Source organism: Cydia splendana, chromosome 21, assembly GCF_910591565.1.
Source record: "Cydia splendana chromosome 21, ilCydSple1.2, whole genome shotgun sequence".
NCBI classification, from domain to species: domain Eukaryota; kingdom Metazoa; phylum Arthropoda; class Insecta; order Lepidoptera; family Tortricidae; genus Cydia; species Cydia splendana.
The window spans coordinates 5,920,069-5,938,802 of NC_085980.1; the positions used below are offsets into that span (position 1 = coordinate 5,920,069).

At 36.1% G+C, this 18,734-nt stretch overlaps 1 protein-coding gene and 1 non-coding gene across 2 annotated transcripts in view; one reads left to right on the plus strand and one right to left on the minus strand.

The window, feature by feature from the left end:
• Positions 1-18,734, minus strand: part of LOC134801358 (soluble guanylate cyclase 88E) — a 58,712-nt gene that overhangs the window by 17,737 nt on the left and 22,241 nt on the right. Inside the window, exons 2-6 of the mRNA XM_063773898.1 lie at positions 17,020-17,301; positions 15,668-15,873; positions 9,465-9,588; positions 8,073-8,214; positions 927-1,053 (exon numbers count right to left, since the gene is read on the minus strand). Coding sequence (XP_063629968.1) covers positions 927-1,053; positions 8,073-8,214; positions 9,465-9,588; positions 15,668-15,873; positions 17,020-17,274 — 854 coding nt within the window. The 5' untranslated portion in view covers positions 17,275-17,301. The remainder of the gene's footprint in view (positions 1-926; positions 1,054-8,072; positions 8,215-9,464; positions 9,589-15,667; positions 15,874-17,019; positions 17,302-18,734) is intronic.
• Trnaa-agc (transfer RNA alanine (anticodon AGC)) lies at positions 16,409-16,481 on the plus strand. The gene has a single exon. It is a non-coding gene; the product is annotated as a tRNA-Ala (tRNA).

Sequence of the window (18,734 nt, forward strand, 5' to 3'; positions counted from 1 at the left end):
TAGAAGTTTCTGATGTTGTCAGGCATTATCAATTTATCACGGTTGCTAATACTCGTAATCTTAAGTTTTTGACACACATATGCACTTAGAGAGATTATCAAAGTTTGGTGGTGATTTAATTAATAATTTAATACATTATCTACATACAACTTTCGAACAATGTCGTCAAGTAATTAAATTTATGTGTATAATTATAATGTAAATTACGTTCCAAAATGATTAATTTGTAATGTAATTCAGAAAATTACCTTTATTTAAGACATTTCTATGTTCTTTAAAGCGTATAGGTACCTACTTAACAAGAGAATAATTATGTACCTAACTAAACCATGCGGTTAGCTATTAATATAAAATCCTCGGGGTAAAATATTATCATTTCAGCTATTTTATATCAGTTACTACGAGTACATTCCCTTTTCATCGTGGGCGTAAGTAGCTTTCTTATTCTGTCACTTTTAGAATGTCACTTCCGAGGTCTAATCCTACTTCGCATACTGAATTACTGAAGAAATGACTTTGTATACGTAGACTTCTTTGGAATTTTAGAGTTTGACTAAAAAGTTTTACTGGTCATTTCTCTTACATAGATGTTGGCGTGAGCTAGTCGCGCGACGCGCGAATGATAGTAAAAACATAATAAATCTATGAGTAAAAAGACATGATTTTGACATCCATTGACATCAAAATGAAACTTTGAATTGGCCACATAGTATCTTACCTGCTGTTTAATATATTATACTTTTGATAGAGGATATTATGCAGTGAATGGGTGCAGTTAATTAAGATTTCTTCTGGATATGCGAATAACTAATTCTTTGGACATCATTCGACGGTTCGTGGTCCCGGCCGCCATTATGCTTTGTACTGCTGCTCCAGCTATCCTCTAGTGCATCGCCAAGGCCTCGACGGATGACTGAATATCTTACCTGCTGAAGTCATGCATGGACAAGTCGTTGATGTACAGGCCTGTGGAGACCAGTGCGGAGAGGTCCGGCATCACAGGAGTCCCCAGGTACATCATCATCCTCCAGTTATCCATGTAGATCATTTGACCTGGGTAAAATACTTCAGTTAGACACCTGTACGGCTACCACTAGTTTTGACATTGACATATTAGCTCGCGTCTACGTAAATTACTTTCTATACATCTCGCTTGCACTAATATGCGAGTACGAGCGAGATGCATAGAATGTATGTTACTTAGACGTGAGTGAATATGTCAATGTCAAAACTGGTGGTAGTGGAACTGGACTACTCAGTTTGCACAGATTTTTTGCATCAAGTTGGCAGTGATATGTTTATATGTTACCGTAAAAACCAGTTTTTAGTGAAAACGTGTTTTCCCTAGTTAAATCTAGTGTTTCGTATCGTCTCAATGAAAACGCGTTATCACTAGTCAAAACTAGTTTTCCGTTAGGTCTTCGTGAACTGGGATTTTTTAGTCAAACTAGCTTTCGCAAAGTGCCTTTTCTAAAACTAGTTTCCACTAATTGTTCCCAAAAGAAGATTGCGATCCCTAATTGTGTATGAATTACGTATACAGAGATTTATTCGAAGTGCTCAAAAAGTAGTGACGACTAAATGAAAACACGACTGTGATTGTGATACATTAATCGAAGTATTTGTTGCTAAAAAACTGAACTTAAGAGTTCAGTTTTTTAGCATGTTTAACGTTTAACATGTTTAACGATTTAACAATAAATATGATATACTTATATGATACAGAATGTAACAAACATAAAAGGGATCCGTTTAAGGGCATATTCGTTATCGTGTTTTGATTAGGAAAAAGTAGATGAAAAAATTTTTGGACGAAAAAAAAAACATTTTTTTCTATGGGGCAGGTCGTCCAAGTCAGCCAATTCTCCATATTGAGGCCAAACATTTTTGGCATTATAAAAAAAAATTTCTTCAATTTTTTCGGAATTAAAACACGATGCCGAATATATCCTTAAACGGATTCCTACTATTATTGTTACATCTTGTAGTGAAGTATCTACTCCAGCATTTAATTCAATAAAATACGTATTTCTTCTATTCTTGACTATAATTCCTTCAGGCGAATTTTCATACGATAATACTTATCAAATAAGTTTACCCGAGGCAAATATCATGGAATATGTAGTGCGTAATTAGACTAATTAGATTTCCTCATAACATGCCAATGCCAAACGTGTGTACCCACATTTACACGTAAGTAGGTATGTATGTATATACTTTATTGTACATAGAAATAAAAACACGAGAAACACAGTACGTAAGTACGTAGGTATTCGTAATACACGAATGTGCTTTATAATTATCGACGTTGTAAAGGAGGTAAATTGTATTAATATTATAATATTAATGCAATATCATAAGGACATTCTTACACAAATTGACTAAGTCCCACGGTAAGCTCAAGAAAGCTTGTGTTGTGGTTACTCAAACAACGATAAATATAATAGGTATATAAATACCTACTTAAATACATAGAAAACATCCATGACTCGGTAACAAATATCTGTGCTCGTCACACAAATAAAATGCCCTTACCGGGATTCGAACCCAGGGCCATTGGCTTCACAGGCAGGGTCACTACCCACTAGGCCAGACCGGTCGTCAGAATGTATAACTATTAACTTTCATATAATAATCATTAATGAAGGATTGTGGACTTGTAAAGAGAGATTCCTACTGAGTGCTGATGGAAGTAGAAAATAAAAAGTGAAAATTCTTTAGTTCTTTTACTCAGTAAATTATGATGCTGAATAACTACGAATTATGGTTCTATTTGGAAACATGTCCAAAATACTTTTCTGACAGAAATTTACGTTTTTAACACAAACAAATAGTGCAATTACAGCTAATTATTAAGACTATTTATAATATAACTATTAAAACAAATCTATTTACACTTTAATAATAATTCATTAAAATCACCTTTTTAGTATCTACCTAAAATAACAAATATTTTTTAAATAGTGAATTCTTGTGCATTGTGGACAACAAGTGCAAAAATACCTAATTAGGTACATATCTCATTTAAAACTTTATTCAGAAAAATATGTCTAACATAAAATATGACAAGTGCCATTCATAAAATAGGTGCTTAATATTTTAGACGCCCAACGCAATATTTGTTTAATTTTCGCGTCTTTTATTTATTGATTTTGTGCGCACATTTTTACAAGTGAACACAATCGCTTAAAATATTGTGATAAGGTGGCCATATTAACGATATTACCAGCTATCAAAAAACAATGTGGAATCGCGTTCCAAACTACCTTTAAGATGTAAAATAATAACGTCAGGTAATCGTCTTCCGTCATACGCATAACGTTTCTTCTTGGGCATTCCTGTAAAATCAATACATTAAAACTTACCTCGACAATTCCTATATATAGCTAACGAAAAGAGTCTGTCGATGGTCAGTTAAGAGCTTTTAGTTTATACAATATCTTTAAGAGTCACGCAAACCCGCCGCCATAAAGGCGCTCCCATGCAATAAATTAACGATACTCCGGTATAAATACAACGCCGCGCGGCGCTGTGCGGCGTAAGCGCCATCGACAATAAGGTCCCTTTTCGTAGATAATGCCCCATTTTAATACGACATTCTGAAATAACATGAAACTATGTTGCGGCGGCGGCCAGGTTCGTGTCTCTTTAGGCATCACACTCCACCCTATTTGCCGTTGCATTTCTATCCTTGAAAGGGAAGTGATGATGCACTTATATATTTGCGCAAATAGCGAAGCGTGATGTGGATCTGTCGTGGACGGAACCGAAGTATTTATTACTATTTGATTGATAATAAATTATAAACATCGCCCTTTTTTACTTATTGCTGTTTATACAAAAATATTTTGATAAACAATAAAATACACAAAATTTTCTGTCTGCAATCTCAATTTTTCACTCTTTTTTAAGTCTTTTTAACTACATTAGTACTAAATAATACTAAAATCACATTTATAATTACTAATTGTAATACATGTCATGTCCCTTGCGATAAGTAACTTTTTGTGTAGCTATTACTTTACAAGCCGACTTTGTGCCCAAATAAATCCTGGTTATTTTGCCATGTCTCATGAAATATTACTACTAATTTGCAGGTTTTGTGCACAGAGTCGAAAGACAGACAGAGGTAGGGTTGCTTAGAGGGTTGATGTTAATTTTGCACGCACACATAGTCACTGTTTGATACACCGATTCTGATTTAACAATTTGTTATGGATTTGATCTGGCTTTGACACGACCTTCACAATAAATAAATAAAATAAATAAATAAATATTGTAGCACATTTTTTACACAAATTGTCTAAGCAATAAGCAACAAATGGGTGTACAATAGTTTTGGAGATTAGTGCGTCTGCGATCTGACGCACGAGTTTTACATGCTCCAGTGACATGACCAATCAGCCTAAGCGATCTTTAAGGTCAAAACCGTAGCAAATTGTTAAACAGAATTGGGCATTCTTTGCTCGCCATCGAGTTGTAAATGTGTGCGTGTCGCGCATAAACTCAAGCAAATCTGCGCGTTAAGAAATCAGTTATTAGGGTTCCGCACCCAAAGGGCAAAAACGGGACCCTATTACTAAGACTCCACCGTCCGTCTGTCTGTCACCAGCGGGCGTAGCATGGTTACTTTTTTATCGCCTGTCACTATGCCCATCACTTCCGCACTTACATACTTGTTAGAACGTGACAGGCATGGTGACAAGCGATAAAAATACGACCGTGCTACCGCCGCAGGCTGTATCTCATGAACCGTGATAGCTAGACAGTTGAAATTTTCAGAGATGATGTATTTCTGTTGCCGCTATAACAACAAATACTAAAAAGTACGGAACTCTCGGTGGGCGAGTCCGACTCGCACTTCTCCAGTTTTTTTATTTGTCTTAGCGACCTACCTCTGAATGTCTTTCATCTCTGTGGATTTGTGATTTAGCTTCGTAGGCGTTGTTAACGTCCTTTGTTTCTGCTTTGCTTTGTTACCTTTGTTTCTAATTTGGTTGCTTTCACTTTAGTACTATTAAGCTTTGATTTATAAATAGACTCAAACAGACCTAATAGTTTAAGACGGTTAATGAAGACTGTTTCTAAATGACTTCTGAGTATATTGTGGTTGATAATTGGTTTGATATATTTAAGACAAACTAAACGGAATAATTTGATACCTATTGAAAACACGCTTAGTGTATTTCAGTGGTATGGGTATGATGCTTTTAATAGAATGTTGTGACACTTGAGACTTTATGATATAAATAATTTAAATTAATGAAATCATATAAACATATTACCTACTTTTAATTATAACCTTTCTAACCAAAATTATAGTCTTTATAACCAAGATGTAATTAATATATTCCGTTTCTCGTTTTAGGAAGGCGGCATATATGTTTAATAAAAATTAAATACAAAATTACAGGTAGTTTAAGTAAAGATAATTAGTTTTAAATACGAATGCATAAACCTTATACTCCGGACAAATATTATACCCATCGCTTTCCAATGAATTAATAAATTATGTACCTAAGTACTAAGCATAGGTATTCCATAAAAAAGTTATATAAATTTACTGAAGTTGTTAAATATTAATAGAATTACGCGTCACCTCGACAAACTCAATTACAGTGATATGGGTCGACGGGAACCGGAAAGTGGAATATTTTTATTGCTGACAGGATTTTGATGACCCACATCTGTAGTTGATAGTTTTCTAAGTATCTGGGGGACTTTAGATATGGGTTTTATTAGGATTTGCTTAGGCTAAAAAGAAGAAATTACTTATAAGTCTGTATCTTTAGGTATTTAAAAAAGAGTAAACAAAATCTACCCTCAAATGGCTTCTTAAGCCAGTTGAGGGTAGATGAAAACATTACATGATCAAATAATGTAGGTTAAAATCAGGTTGTTCGTTGACAGATCCAGGTGGTTTTGTATTTGGTTGGTTAATCAATAAATGTTATAACTACCTGTACAAATTATTTGTTTACTTTTATTTAAGTACCTAAAGATACAAAGTATAGTGAAGTGTCCATATTTTTATGTAATTGTTGATAATAGGCATATATATTGTGTATATGCAGGGTGTATCCGTCACTTTCTATCCCGCGGTGTTAAGTGACAATTATTTTATCACGTGTATAAAGCCATCCATAATACGCCCACTGGATAACTTTTCCAAATAGAAATAAATCTCTATAGATTACGTAAATATATAAGTATCTGTAACAGTCTAATTGTTCTACATAAAGAGACATGTTATCCGCTTTTTTTGATGCTGACTGACTGGGTGCCAAGCAAAACGTTTTTCTGACTGTATGATCATGAAGATGGCTGACTTGTAGAGAAACCATTAGCCATTAAGTCCGCCATCTGTCATTATTTTTGTTTTGTACAATAAACATTAAAAATACATAAATAATCATGACTATCATGAGTGAATATTTATGAGGATTCGTGTTTACTAATAAAGGCTTTACGGTTTCCGATTGAGATTTGCTTGGCAACATCGAAACAAAGGTACAGTGTTGCTAGGGCAACTTTGGTCGTTCTCTCGACTTATATAGGTAAGTACAGTCGGTTCCCTAACATAAGTTTCCACTTTTCAATACGATTATTACATGGCAACTCCGGTAGGTACTTAAGTTGGGGCACCGACCGTACATAAGATAATTCACTCTTCACATAACCAGACATAAAAGTTTTTGTGGCAAAATAAAGTGATTGTGGAGATTGTCTGCTTAAGCTAACACGAGCTATTATACTTAGTAACATTATTTTAATTAATGAATTACAGTGAGACGCCTCATTCCGCTCTCGTATGTTTCTTTTCTTTCAATGAATGTGTTATAATTATACAGGATTTTGACTCCTGGAAGTCCTGGAGACCCTATACATCTCTAAGGATAATTTGATGAACTATTATAATCTTATAGTTCTGACACCTAGAGACATTTACACCTCTAAATGTTATAAGTAGTTTTTTTTTGTGTTTTTGTGTCTGTATTTTTTTAATATTAATATTATAGGTTTTTTATGTAATTCAACATTAAGAGACCATATACATCTCTCAGTAATTGTAATACATTATTTTGAATTGTTAGTTTTATTTTATAAAATTGTGGATGTATTGTTATTTTATTATTTTTGCTTGTATGTAAATTCAATGATGACGTGTAAAAGTGCCCTTGTGGCCTATTTGCTGAATAAATTTTAATGTTTGATGTTTGTTTGATGTTTGATTGACAAAATTAAATATCGACGTGTCTGTTATCGATGTTACCTTAAACCTTATACTTAGATATTGATTACGTTCGATATCTACTTCTCTTTTGATATATTGGTAGTTTTCTATTCTTTTGGCACTGTATACTACAGTTTACGTTTGAATTTTTAAGTACTAAATATATGTAATAAAGAAATTATGTACCGCTTTGTTATTGATTTGCATTATTGACATTTTCGGTAACTTACCTACAGCAAATAGAAGTTACATATTTTAAATATCTATAATCTACTTATGACTTATCGATTTCGATGTTTCATTTACTCAAACACTCGTTTTTGCCACAACTTTTGTTAAGATTTGTCATGACTGTTACGTCGTTGTGTCACGTGTTAGCGATTCGTTTAACTATAATTATTCCCTATGCCACTATTTCATTTGCATGTGACATTCCGATTACGTAATTGACGAAACTTGTATCGTTATTAATGTTATTATGGTTGCATTTCTTTGCATGCATAATTCAGAATTTGCATGCTTTGTTTGTACAGCAGAAAATAAATATGCACCTAAATATTACACATTTTTTCTGATAACATTTAGTTTTGTGAAATCGTGATGTCGTCAAGTTGTCAACTACGTTCATGATTTTTCATTCTCTCATTACCTAACTCTTATGTACCATCAGCATCACGCTCCGCAATTGTTGCGCAATTTAGGGTCCTAGCTAAATTGGTTGTTCAATACTTACGCTATATAGAATTTTCAAATTCGCAAAAACTCTAAATGGCATAACAATCCTGTGTGGTGACTGTACATAGGAAAAAAGGGTTATGTTAATAATTAATTAGCTTACCTTTAAGCCTCAAATTCTTCTCCGTGGTCCCATCAGACTCATCCGACAGCTTCAGAATCTCGCTCCTCTTGTCTGTGGCCTTCTCGTGGATGACTGCCTCTACCGTCACCAACTCGAAGATGTTGTTTGTGCGGTTCAGGATCTGTGGGATATTTTTTTATTAGCTTAATTTAGTGGCCCGCTGCTGGGAAAAGGGCACCCCTCGTTTCCTCCACTCGACCCTGTCGTTTGTATTTTCCACCATTCCGTGTAGGATGCTTTCTAGTCGTCCCTACATCTTCTTTTTGTGGGACATAGTATACAAAAGTAGAGTCCTCCTAAGCTAACTCTCTTCACCGACAAAGTGTGAAAGTGCCACTATAAGCGCCATTTTTATACTTGCACAGAAAATTGAAATTATCACGGCGTCTCGAACTCGAGATTCAAAAAGTTTTCTGTAATACGAGGGTTGCACTGAAAATGTCGGGAATAGAGAAAACTGTCGCATCTAGACGGTCAATCTTTATTTTAATACATACTTAAACTCAAACTGACCACGCATATAAATTTTCTTTTGAAAGTAATCATTCTGTAATGCACACGGCTCATAATCCCAAAGTCCTTTTTGTATGGCGATTTTGGGGCCTTAGTGGTTTTGTATGAAATTCGTGGAGTAGCCAACGGAATTGAAGTTTTTTTACATATATATATATATATATAAAAGATTTTTTTACTGTTGTCATATGAATATTTAGGAATGTCGAAATCTGCCGATATGCAACTTTTTTGGCAGTCTTTTTAATTAACAGCACAAATGCGATTTTAATTTTTGACGTCGCTTTGGAATGACATGCTTCTTTAAGATCACCCATGGGATAAAATGAAAGTGACTTTCATATTTAATTTTAACTGCAAACGAGCGTACGATGAACTCTAGTTCATAAAAAAATAACAGAAGCCCATTGTAACTTTTATTTGTTCGCTGAGGGCATATTGAAAACCGTTTAAAAATATGATCCGAAAAATCACTTGGCCAAAAATTCAAATAATGTTCGACATACAATTTTCAAATTGCCAGTAATTCTTAAATACAAATGACAACCAAATGGAATATACCTTAAAAGTTTTATAAAGAGTTACATTTTTATAAATTATATGCCTGTTTCTATTATGTTATTTCTAAGTGTCCCATTCCCGAATATTTCAGTGCGACCCTCGTAGCAGACGTATGTAGACGTACCTGCTCACTACAAATTAATTTGACTATATAATATGAATAACTTATCGATAAGATTACCTAATCGATGTTCCATTTTCTCAAACACTCGTTATTTTGCCACGAATAGTTCTATTTCTGGTCTTTACATTAGGTTCGTAACCAAATATTGTTTAAATGTGTAGGTATATACTCACTGTTTGAAACTTAAACGCGATGAGCGGTCGAACTAGATCGAACCAGTTGGTGATCTTCTTGCCCACCAGGTCGGGGAGGATCACCATCAGAGAGTTGCCGATGCTGCGGACCACCATGTCGGATCTATATAATCAAAAGAACATCTTCAGCATTGTACATCAGGATGTACCTAAGGGTACAGTGGCGTAGTGTGAACCGATCTAGCCGTGGCCGAAAACCAAATCTGCGAGGCTCTTTTCAATGTGTTTTCCCAAGGTAATAAAATGGCTTTGTGCGAAGGCCCCATTCGCCTACGCCACTGCCTGGGTACAATGGACGGAGTTAAGGACGAGGTAAAGCACCCACGTGGCACCAACCCCTTATTAATTGTAAGGGAACCTCAGGGACCCAATAATATAATTATGTCACGTGGACGAATATAGTCAGTATATTTGTCAGTAGAGTAATTTAACTTTTCTATGGGAGACCGAACCCTCGCACCAACAATGACAAAGTTGTAGTTATATCTATTTAAACCCAAAAGTGGAACTAATTTTAACTCTTGTCTTTGAAACAAATTAATGTGAGTTTTCGCCGTAGTTTCGGTATATCGAAAAACAAATCCCTAACTAGGTACAGAGAAACTTTGATCCTAAATAAGTTTAGGTTCGTGTTTTATTACTTATCTCCTCAGCCTAGAAAAGTTTGTAGAGATAAAACACTCGAACAAAAACTTCTTTTGCGTCGGGGTTTAAATATATACACAACAAGTGTATATTTTCTGAGTCCATGCGCAGTTATATGCTGAATAAACCCCTCATAAATATGGAAATAAAATATGTCATATCAAATTCACCTGTTGCTGTGTTCACGCAAAACATAAACGTACAAACAAGATCAAGGTAAGGCTCCTTAATTATAATAATCCCCATACCACATTACTTTATTTTCGTTTGTTCTGTTTTCTTGTGTACTTTTTCATTGCGACCTAATCAAAAATACAATTAAAAAATTTTTGTTTTAGATAATTAGTTACGTTGTTAGGTACGGATAAGACAAGGCCTAGCGTAGGTACAACTTAATGCACAGCTAAAAAAATGTAGTCAAGTTCTAGATTTAAACATTAGCATCCACAACTATGACACTCTAGTTAAGTAACCAATGATGATGTGGACGAATATCCGGATAGCCTGGAGAAAGATGACGGGCAAAGTTGAAGGCACCAGACCTCGGGGCCCTCCTCCTACTGGATGGTGTGCTCAAATCACTGCACCTATGCAATTAAAACTGCACGAGGTCATGCGCTTGGCGAGGAATAGAAGCCTATGGAGGAACCTGGTTTTCAACAGAAGGACATGATGTCACGATTATCAGCATTGAGGGACCGACTGAAGAAGAAGATGTGGGCGAAAATGAAGGTACCAGACTGCCAGTCATTGGCACATTTTTGTTACCACTTTTGCCTTAGTATACAATTAAAAGTGCCTTTTTTACATGCCACATTGCTTAATAGGTAATAACATGTAATAATCTAAAGATACTGACGGAACATACAGCCAAAATGTTCGAATATTGTACGACCCAATGGGGTGAAAATGGATAAATGACTTTAAAAATGGGATTTAAAGTTTATGATTGTAGGGACCTACTAATTAAGTCAGTGCACATACGAAACTGCTTTATCCTCCTGAGAACCAGAAGCAATTGATTTGTTTTTGAAATTGGAATTAGTTACACAACAAAAGTTGCAAATAGATTTTGGAATATGTACAAAAAATTGTACGCAGGGACTTAGGAGGTTAAAATGAGAACATATTAGCCCGGGTGTGCCATTAGCTGCTATAAACAAGATCAAAACAATTTCCAAATATGCAAATTATATGTACTTACATAACAACTTAGTTTCAATCTCGTGGAATAAGGCCAGTTATAACCATCGCTACGCTACTTGCTTTGACGAAACCAGTCTAAATATCACCTGCATATCTGTAATAATTATGTGTGATTGGAGATCACGGTATACTGTTTCTGGGGGTAATAGTAACAAGCAAGTAAACATTCAGTCATGTGTATAATTATGCTATATTCATTGGTAACACATACATACAATATACATACACATATATAGGTATTGTATACATTTAACTAACGCCTTATTATGGAGTTGTAAAGTTTAAATTAGATAGATAGATAAAATCTTTATTCAACCACAACTTATACATGCTTTGTGACACAATAAATAATAACAAGAGACAAAAAGAAAGTTGACAAGAGACAAAAAAAAGAAAAAGGCAACATACAATTTTACACTTATAGCAGTAATAATAAGCGTTAAATTTATGGGCATTATACACTTCGCATATTCGGATTGCATTGTGTCGCGATTGCTTTGTCTCTTCGCCTGTGGGAGTATCGCGATGGGATCTTATTTAGTTGTCACTAAAGATAAAGGGCCCACTGATTAAGTAACAGTCCGCCAGACGGAATCGGCCTGTCAGTTAGAACAAAAAGTTGACAGTTCCGAACAAATGACAAGCAGATACCATCCAGCGGACTGTTAATCAGTGGGCCCCTTAAGGGTTGCCATACCTAAATAAGATCGCGTTCACGACAGGGATCTTCAATGGATCTTATTCGCGAAAAAGGCATAAAAAGGCCATTAAATAAAAGTAACAAAATAAATTCCCTACAGACCAGATAAAATTATGATTTTCTATGTATTCAGAATGCTAAGGTTTTAAATGCCATATTCTATTCTATTCTATAAGGTTTTAAATGCCATATTAAAAAAAAAATGCTGTCTTATGTTAGACTGTATCATGAGCAATTGAGCACGCCCTAGGCCCCAGGCCCTGTAGCCGCCCCTTTCTCAGCACCCATCATATTGACTGCATTTTGTGTTATTACAATTTGCCGCCCCTAATATCTTGCCGCCCTAGACCCGGGCCTACTTGGCCTTAGGGCAAATCCGCCACTGCATGAGCAGCTAATTACAATACTGTTTCATTCAAACTATAGCTGCTGTCTGTATCCCTGCCTGTTCTTGCCATAAGTGGTATGCTGGCCAGGCCGTATTTGACATTGACATAAAATAACTGTGTCCTATAGCCACCAGACAGGCGCCACAACTTCTAAGTCTCGATAATTAATATTAATAATATATCTTCAATCTTCATCCCCTCAATAAAGAATAAAGACCTTAAATAACACCGAGATCTAAGTACATAATAAGATTAATAAGTAACACGAATTCTGGTTCGTTCAAAAGAAAGCCGCCTGAATACGTAAGCCAGATCCCTTAGCTTCGCCTTACCAGGCCCAAACAGGAGGGGCAAACCAAGGCAGCGGTGGCACAATGTCATCGATTTTAACACGGGTTAGCGGAAACCGATATCCAGGATAGGGCGAAGTGGAAGGAGAAAAGTAGGAAAGCGGACACCGTCACAGTAAGCGGACCCCGACAAACCCTAGGAGGATGATGATGATGAAGTAGGTAACATTTGGTTCGCCTGAGACAAGTCTAAGAATTCGACTCGTTCACTCGTCGCTTTTAAGCGATTGGAACAGACTCCAACATGGGGACATAGAATAAAATACCCTAACTTCATCGACATAAGGTTGAAAAATCAAAAAAATTGTCTGATCGTGCTGCGTTGACATATTGCAAGAAACTCGGGAATTAATTCAGCAATTTGTTTAGAGATTCTTCTTGTGTACGAAATTCGTTAATAATCTCGCGAAAATGTTTTGTGAGAGATCTTTGTTTTTTGAGAATAAGAAATTTGTAACGTAACATCTTGAAGAAAATGTTGTATTATCTCTGGTAGCTATACGAGTAGGTACTGCCTACCTATTTTTGCCTATTATCTATATCTACACAGTACAAAATAAGAAGAATTCGTTAAGTATCTAAGGTCCACTTGCACCATCCAACTAACCCGGGGTTAAACCGTTAACCCAGTGTCAAATTGTATTGGTAACCATGGTAACTCCAGGTTTAACCGGTTAACCCCGGGTTAGTGTATGGTGCAAGTAGCCCTAAGTATTTTAACAACAGGAGCAGGCCTTTTTAAATGTTGAAATCAATTTTTCATCGTAATTTCAATAACACAAATTAAAGTTTTGATTCATTTAGATTAAAATCGACGAATTTAATAAGATCGTTAAAAGTCGCCAATAAGTAGGTACTTGTATCGAAAATCTGCAAAGTATTGAATTCTTTTATTTAACTATTTGACCATTTGTTTGCCAGTATCAAGAAATAGTACCTCGGTACCAACGGAGTTGAATTTATAGGAGCGCTGTCCTGGAATGGTGCTGTATAAATTCAGGTTTAACAACCTAAGAGCAGAGACGTGTGAAAAAATCAAGATCACAACAAAAGTTTAGTATTTAAATCCCGGATCCTAAACTGTCAGATTCTTCTTCTACTAAGCCGGCCCCTCACTGCTGAGCATCGTGACTCCGCATAGGTACCAATTTTCCTTATGGCAGCTCTCCACTTCTCCCTGTCGGCTGCTTTGTGGAAAGCGTTGCTTAAGTAGTGTGATGTCCATCTGGGCGGATATTTGGTCACACCATCTCGTTGGACTTGGTCCTCTAGGGCCTCTAGGCCGTCTGCCGTCCTTTCCCATCACCACAAGTCTCTCCAAGTTGTCAGAGTCTATGCGAGCTATGTGACCGAAGTATCTCAGTAGAAGACAGATGGTGAATAGTCTAGGTTCCTTTTTCAAATGAAAAAAAATCTGATTTCTGAATGTCAGATAGATTGTTCTAATTTTTCCAATTTCTGATGCAGAGGCTGTCCATCGCGATTTAACGAGCGAGGTGATGGGCACCTTTGCGTCTGGAATGGACGCGGGACGAGTTGTGAGAGTTTTTTCTTTTTTTGTTGTTTTGTTTAGTTAAGTTTTTACTTTGTCTTTACGTTTAATTTTAATCTAGAGATATTTTTGATACTTAAGTTTTAAATTGTACCCCTACTTATTTTGATAAATAAATTGACTAAGATTTTTCCAACCAATATGTCAGTACCTGGAACCTGGGCGGACCTGAAGTTGGACTGGTGGAATACCATCCTTAAATGTTGTAGGTTGTAGTGCTACCTCAGGCATTTTTGACGATTTTTGACCCCCCCCCTCCCCCCTAAAATCATCCAAAAATCATGCTCTTCGAATGACCCCGTTTCCTCCTACGTCATGCTACCATCATCTAATGTCCAGACCCCGCCCCCCCCCCCCCCCCTAATTTGAAATGACGTAATTTATGAATAGCCCCAAACCCCTAAACCGTTACACACGTTTGAGAAAACTTCATGTCTACTCGTATACTTGAGAATTAAGATACTTGTAAGTAGCGATAAAGATGAGGTCCGGAACTTTAGGAGGAGATTAAATGTCTGTGTATGTTACTAGTCTCTGGTAAGAGGATTTAACTCACTGTCTGAGTGTAATTTAATGAAGGCTTGTGGCTTCAGCTGGAACTCTAGCTGAGCTGTCTTACTGTCGCGACGTATACGGATTTATTGGTATACGTATCAGTTGTTATGTTAGAGCACATAAATAGTACTTACTGTAGGTGTATCTCTTTTCACAATAAGCAGACTCATACTACTTGTAGTGCAACCTGCATGCTTAAGTGTACAATAACGTGGGAATGTCTAGATATTCCCATGTGTTTCTCATGTCATAACCAGAAGTGACTGTCTAACATCAGTTAAAATATCACACACAAAATGCTAAACTTTCTTCCCGTGTCTTAAAACAGGGGCAGTCAACTCGCGATTGTCAAACGTAAGTTAAAATGTTACATACATACATAGAAGTATACACTTATGTTTAAGAACAAAGAGTTCAACACTCTTGTTGAGCACTCGTCCTAAAACGATGTAAAAGGGATACCCGTAACGTATCGATTGAGGTATAGAGTCTGCAGCGGATTTGATAGCCCACGCAGTGCAAGTGTTATTTTATACGTCATCATTTCATAGAAGTTTGATGTATAAAATAACACTTGCACTGCGTGGGCTATCAAATCCGCTGCAGACTTTTCTTGGTCTGACTCTACCTACACCTCAAACAATATAAGCGAAGAAGACAGGAAGACATTTTTCCAACCGTGTCCATAGCCAGAAAAGCCAGGGTCCGATTGTCAGTTGGAAAATCACTTTCATTTCACTCATTTTCAAGTCTAGAAGCGCCTGTAGAAAAAAAATAGCACTCACCCAAAAACAATGCAAAACGGGAATATCTCGAACAGCACAGAGGCGCTGATGGGCAGATGTTTCTCCTCCCGTGTCATGGCCAGAGACGCCAGGGTGAACGCCCGATTGTCAAATGTCAGCTGGAAGGTCACGTGGACTGTGTCAAACAGGAGTTCTTCCCGTAGCAACTCTATTCGCATCTCCTTGTGGTAGAAGTGGCGGGCTACCTGGAAAGTGGTGTAGACTAAAAAAGTAGTGTATTTGGACCAGATATTATTATTTAATGTTATACGCTAAACTTTTTTAATTTGCACTTTCCAAAAAAGGTTTGCAAAGATTTTAATATCATATTAACCTTATCAGAAAAAAATGGTTTTTAAATATTTATAACTACATAATTATTGTCTTTTGTCCAAGAAATAAATATATAAGATTTCAATTTATTATTTATAGTGAAAATATAATTGCTTTGATTATAAATAGTGATATACTTCAAATACTAAATTAATATCTATAAAAACAGGAACATTGTTTTAGTCGTAATATACAGCGCCATCTAGTTACAAAACTTCCAAACAAACGCGTTCAAGTGTTGCTAATATTAGCACCGTGATATCAACTATGATAACATGTTTTTAGTTTAGATCTTATTCAAATAACTAAATACAATAAAACTACGTTGTTTAACTTGTAAATCATTAAGTAAATTACAAATACAAATACTACAGAACGTGGTCACTAATTTCGCTACGTCTCGCAACCGGGGGTGTAGCTCAGATGGTAGAGCGCTCGCTTAGCATGCGAGAGGTACGGGGATCGATACCCCGCACCTCCAATTAAATCAACTTTTTGTTTTTATTTTTTTACTTGCATTTTTATATTGTGAATAAGATTATAAAAATAAAATTTCTATTTTTTTCCGTACTAGGTATTTAGATCCTTTTCTTTATAGCTAGTTTGATAAAAATACTAGACTAGATAATCTCGTTTCTAACATAATCTGGTTTAGCGAGTAAAAAGGAAATTCTATTAATTAGGGAAAATACGGTTTCGCTGCTTTATTAAGTCTGGTCTATTATTACTCAATTATAAAAGAACGAACAAAGGAACTTTGATCCGTCTCAAATATGAAATTAAGTAAATTCATGAGGTAGGTACAAAAATGTTAGAAAGTTAGAAATTGATTGGGTAGGGCACCTATAATATTGCTTAGAACTTAAATTTCTGTAAAAACAAGAAAATCACATGTATGATTGATTATACCACGGCTAGCATGATCAGTAAAGTTGTGAAGTCGCAAGTCGTGCGAGATAGCATATATAGTCTACGTCATTTAATTTATTTAACATAGTATGTGCACCTGAAACTCTCACCTCTCTAATCTGTCCCATAGCGTAATACACGAACCCTCTCCTCTTCGACCTATAATGCAGCGTCAGTCCTTGCCGCGTCTCATTCTCGCATATAAAACTAGGCGCTCGCATCCTAGGATAGCTAAATTTTAGGTATTCGTGTAGGTTATCTAGGCCGTTTAGGAAGTCCCTCATGTGACGGCCTAGGACTGACAGGACGCGGTCGTAGCCGTATTGGGACACGAAGCCCACGAAGTAGACGCCCATTTGGTCCATGAATTCGCGCTCTGTGATGCCTAGGACCTGCAACAAAGGGTATAGTTAGACCAGGCTAAGTTGGCAGCGATTTTGATAGCACGGATTGTGCAAGTGTTATTTTAAACGTCACAATTTCATAGAAGTTTGACCATTGAAATAACAAGTTGTTATGAAATCGTCCCCATTGTGATAGTGTTAACCGCCTGACTGCCCGATTCGAACTTTAAGATACGTCAATTAAGGTGTAGAGTAAAGCAAGTGTCCTTGGATGTCTGTATCGATTGGTTTTGATTTGCGCGCCATCTCTGTATTTATTCAAGAGTTAAGATCCATAGCGCTATTGCGACTATTGTTGAACAGTCGCGCGGCTCAATGAACAGATGGCGCTTATACAGGTAAGATAATATAAATAAATGTGAAATAAAATAAAATGTTTCTATTCCACATCGACTGCTGATCTAACAACTAGAGTCAGACCAAGATAAGTCTGCATCGATTGTTATAGCATACGCAGTGCAAGTGTTATTTTAAATGTCAAACTTTTATGAAATAAATTATGACGTATAAAATAACACTTGCTCTGCATGCTATCGAAATCGTTGCAGACTTCCCTAGGTCAACTCTATACATGGTATAAAAAATCTATGGGCCCTGGAAGTACCTTTTAAATCTTTATAATATACTTGGTCAAGCAGATCTTGTCAGTAGAAAAAGGCGGCAAATTTGAAAAATGTAGGCGCGAAGGGATATCGTCCCATAGAAAATTTGAATTTCGCGCCTTTTTTTACTGACAAGATTTGCTTGACCGTCTATACTTAGCTTATTTTACGTAAAGGAAACATTCTTTTATTTAATTTTGCTGTAGGTATTAGTAAAACTGTATTCAGTTTTTTTTTATGTTAAAAAGGTACTAATTGTACCTAAATTGAGCTATCTCAACATTTCAAGGTAGATTCCCTTCGGAGCCCATATTTTTTTCGGCTCTGTAGGTATAAGCGACCGATGAGAATAATACTATTCCCATTTGTCCCCTATATCAGGCATGGTCAGTGGCGGATTTGCCCTAAAGCCCGGGCCTAGGGTGGCCAGATATTAGAGACGGCAGTTTATAATAATATGATAGGTGCTGAGAAAGGGGCGGCTAGTATAGTCACGCTCCGTGATTGTTGATCCATTTAGGGATCTAGCTAAATTGGACATGTACGTATTGAATAAGCAATTTAGTTATAGTAGGAGATCCCACATATGGTCGACCTTCACCAATCTGTCTGACGGATGAAACTATGAAAATATGAAAGAAAATCTGTTCCAGAACATAAATAAATAGGGTTGCCTAAAGAAATATGGTCAAGGCAATTTTTAATAAATTTTTGAAAAAAAAATTTTTTCGGCAAATTTCACCGATTTGTCTGACGAACGAAATAAGTTTCAATGGAAAGTATACAACTTGTACAACATAAATCATCTAGGTTGCCTAT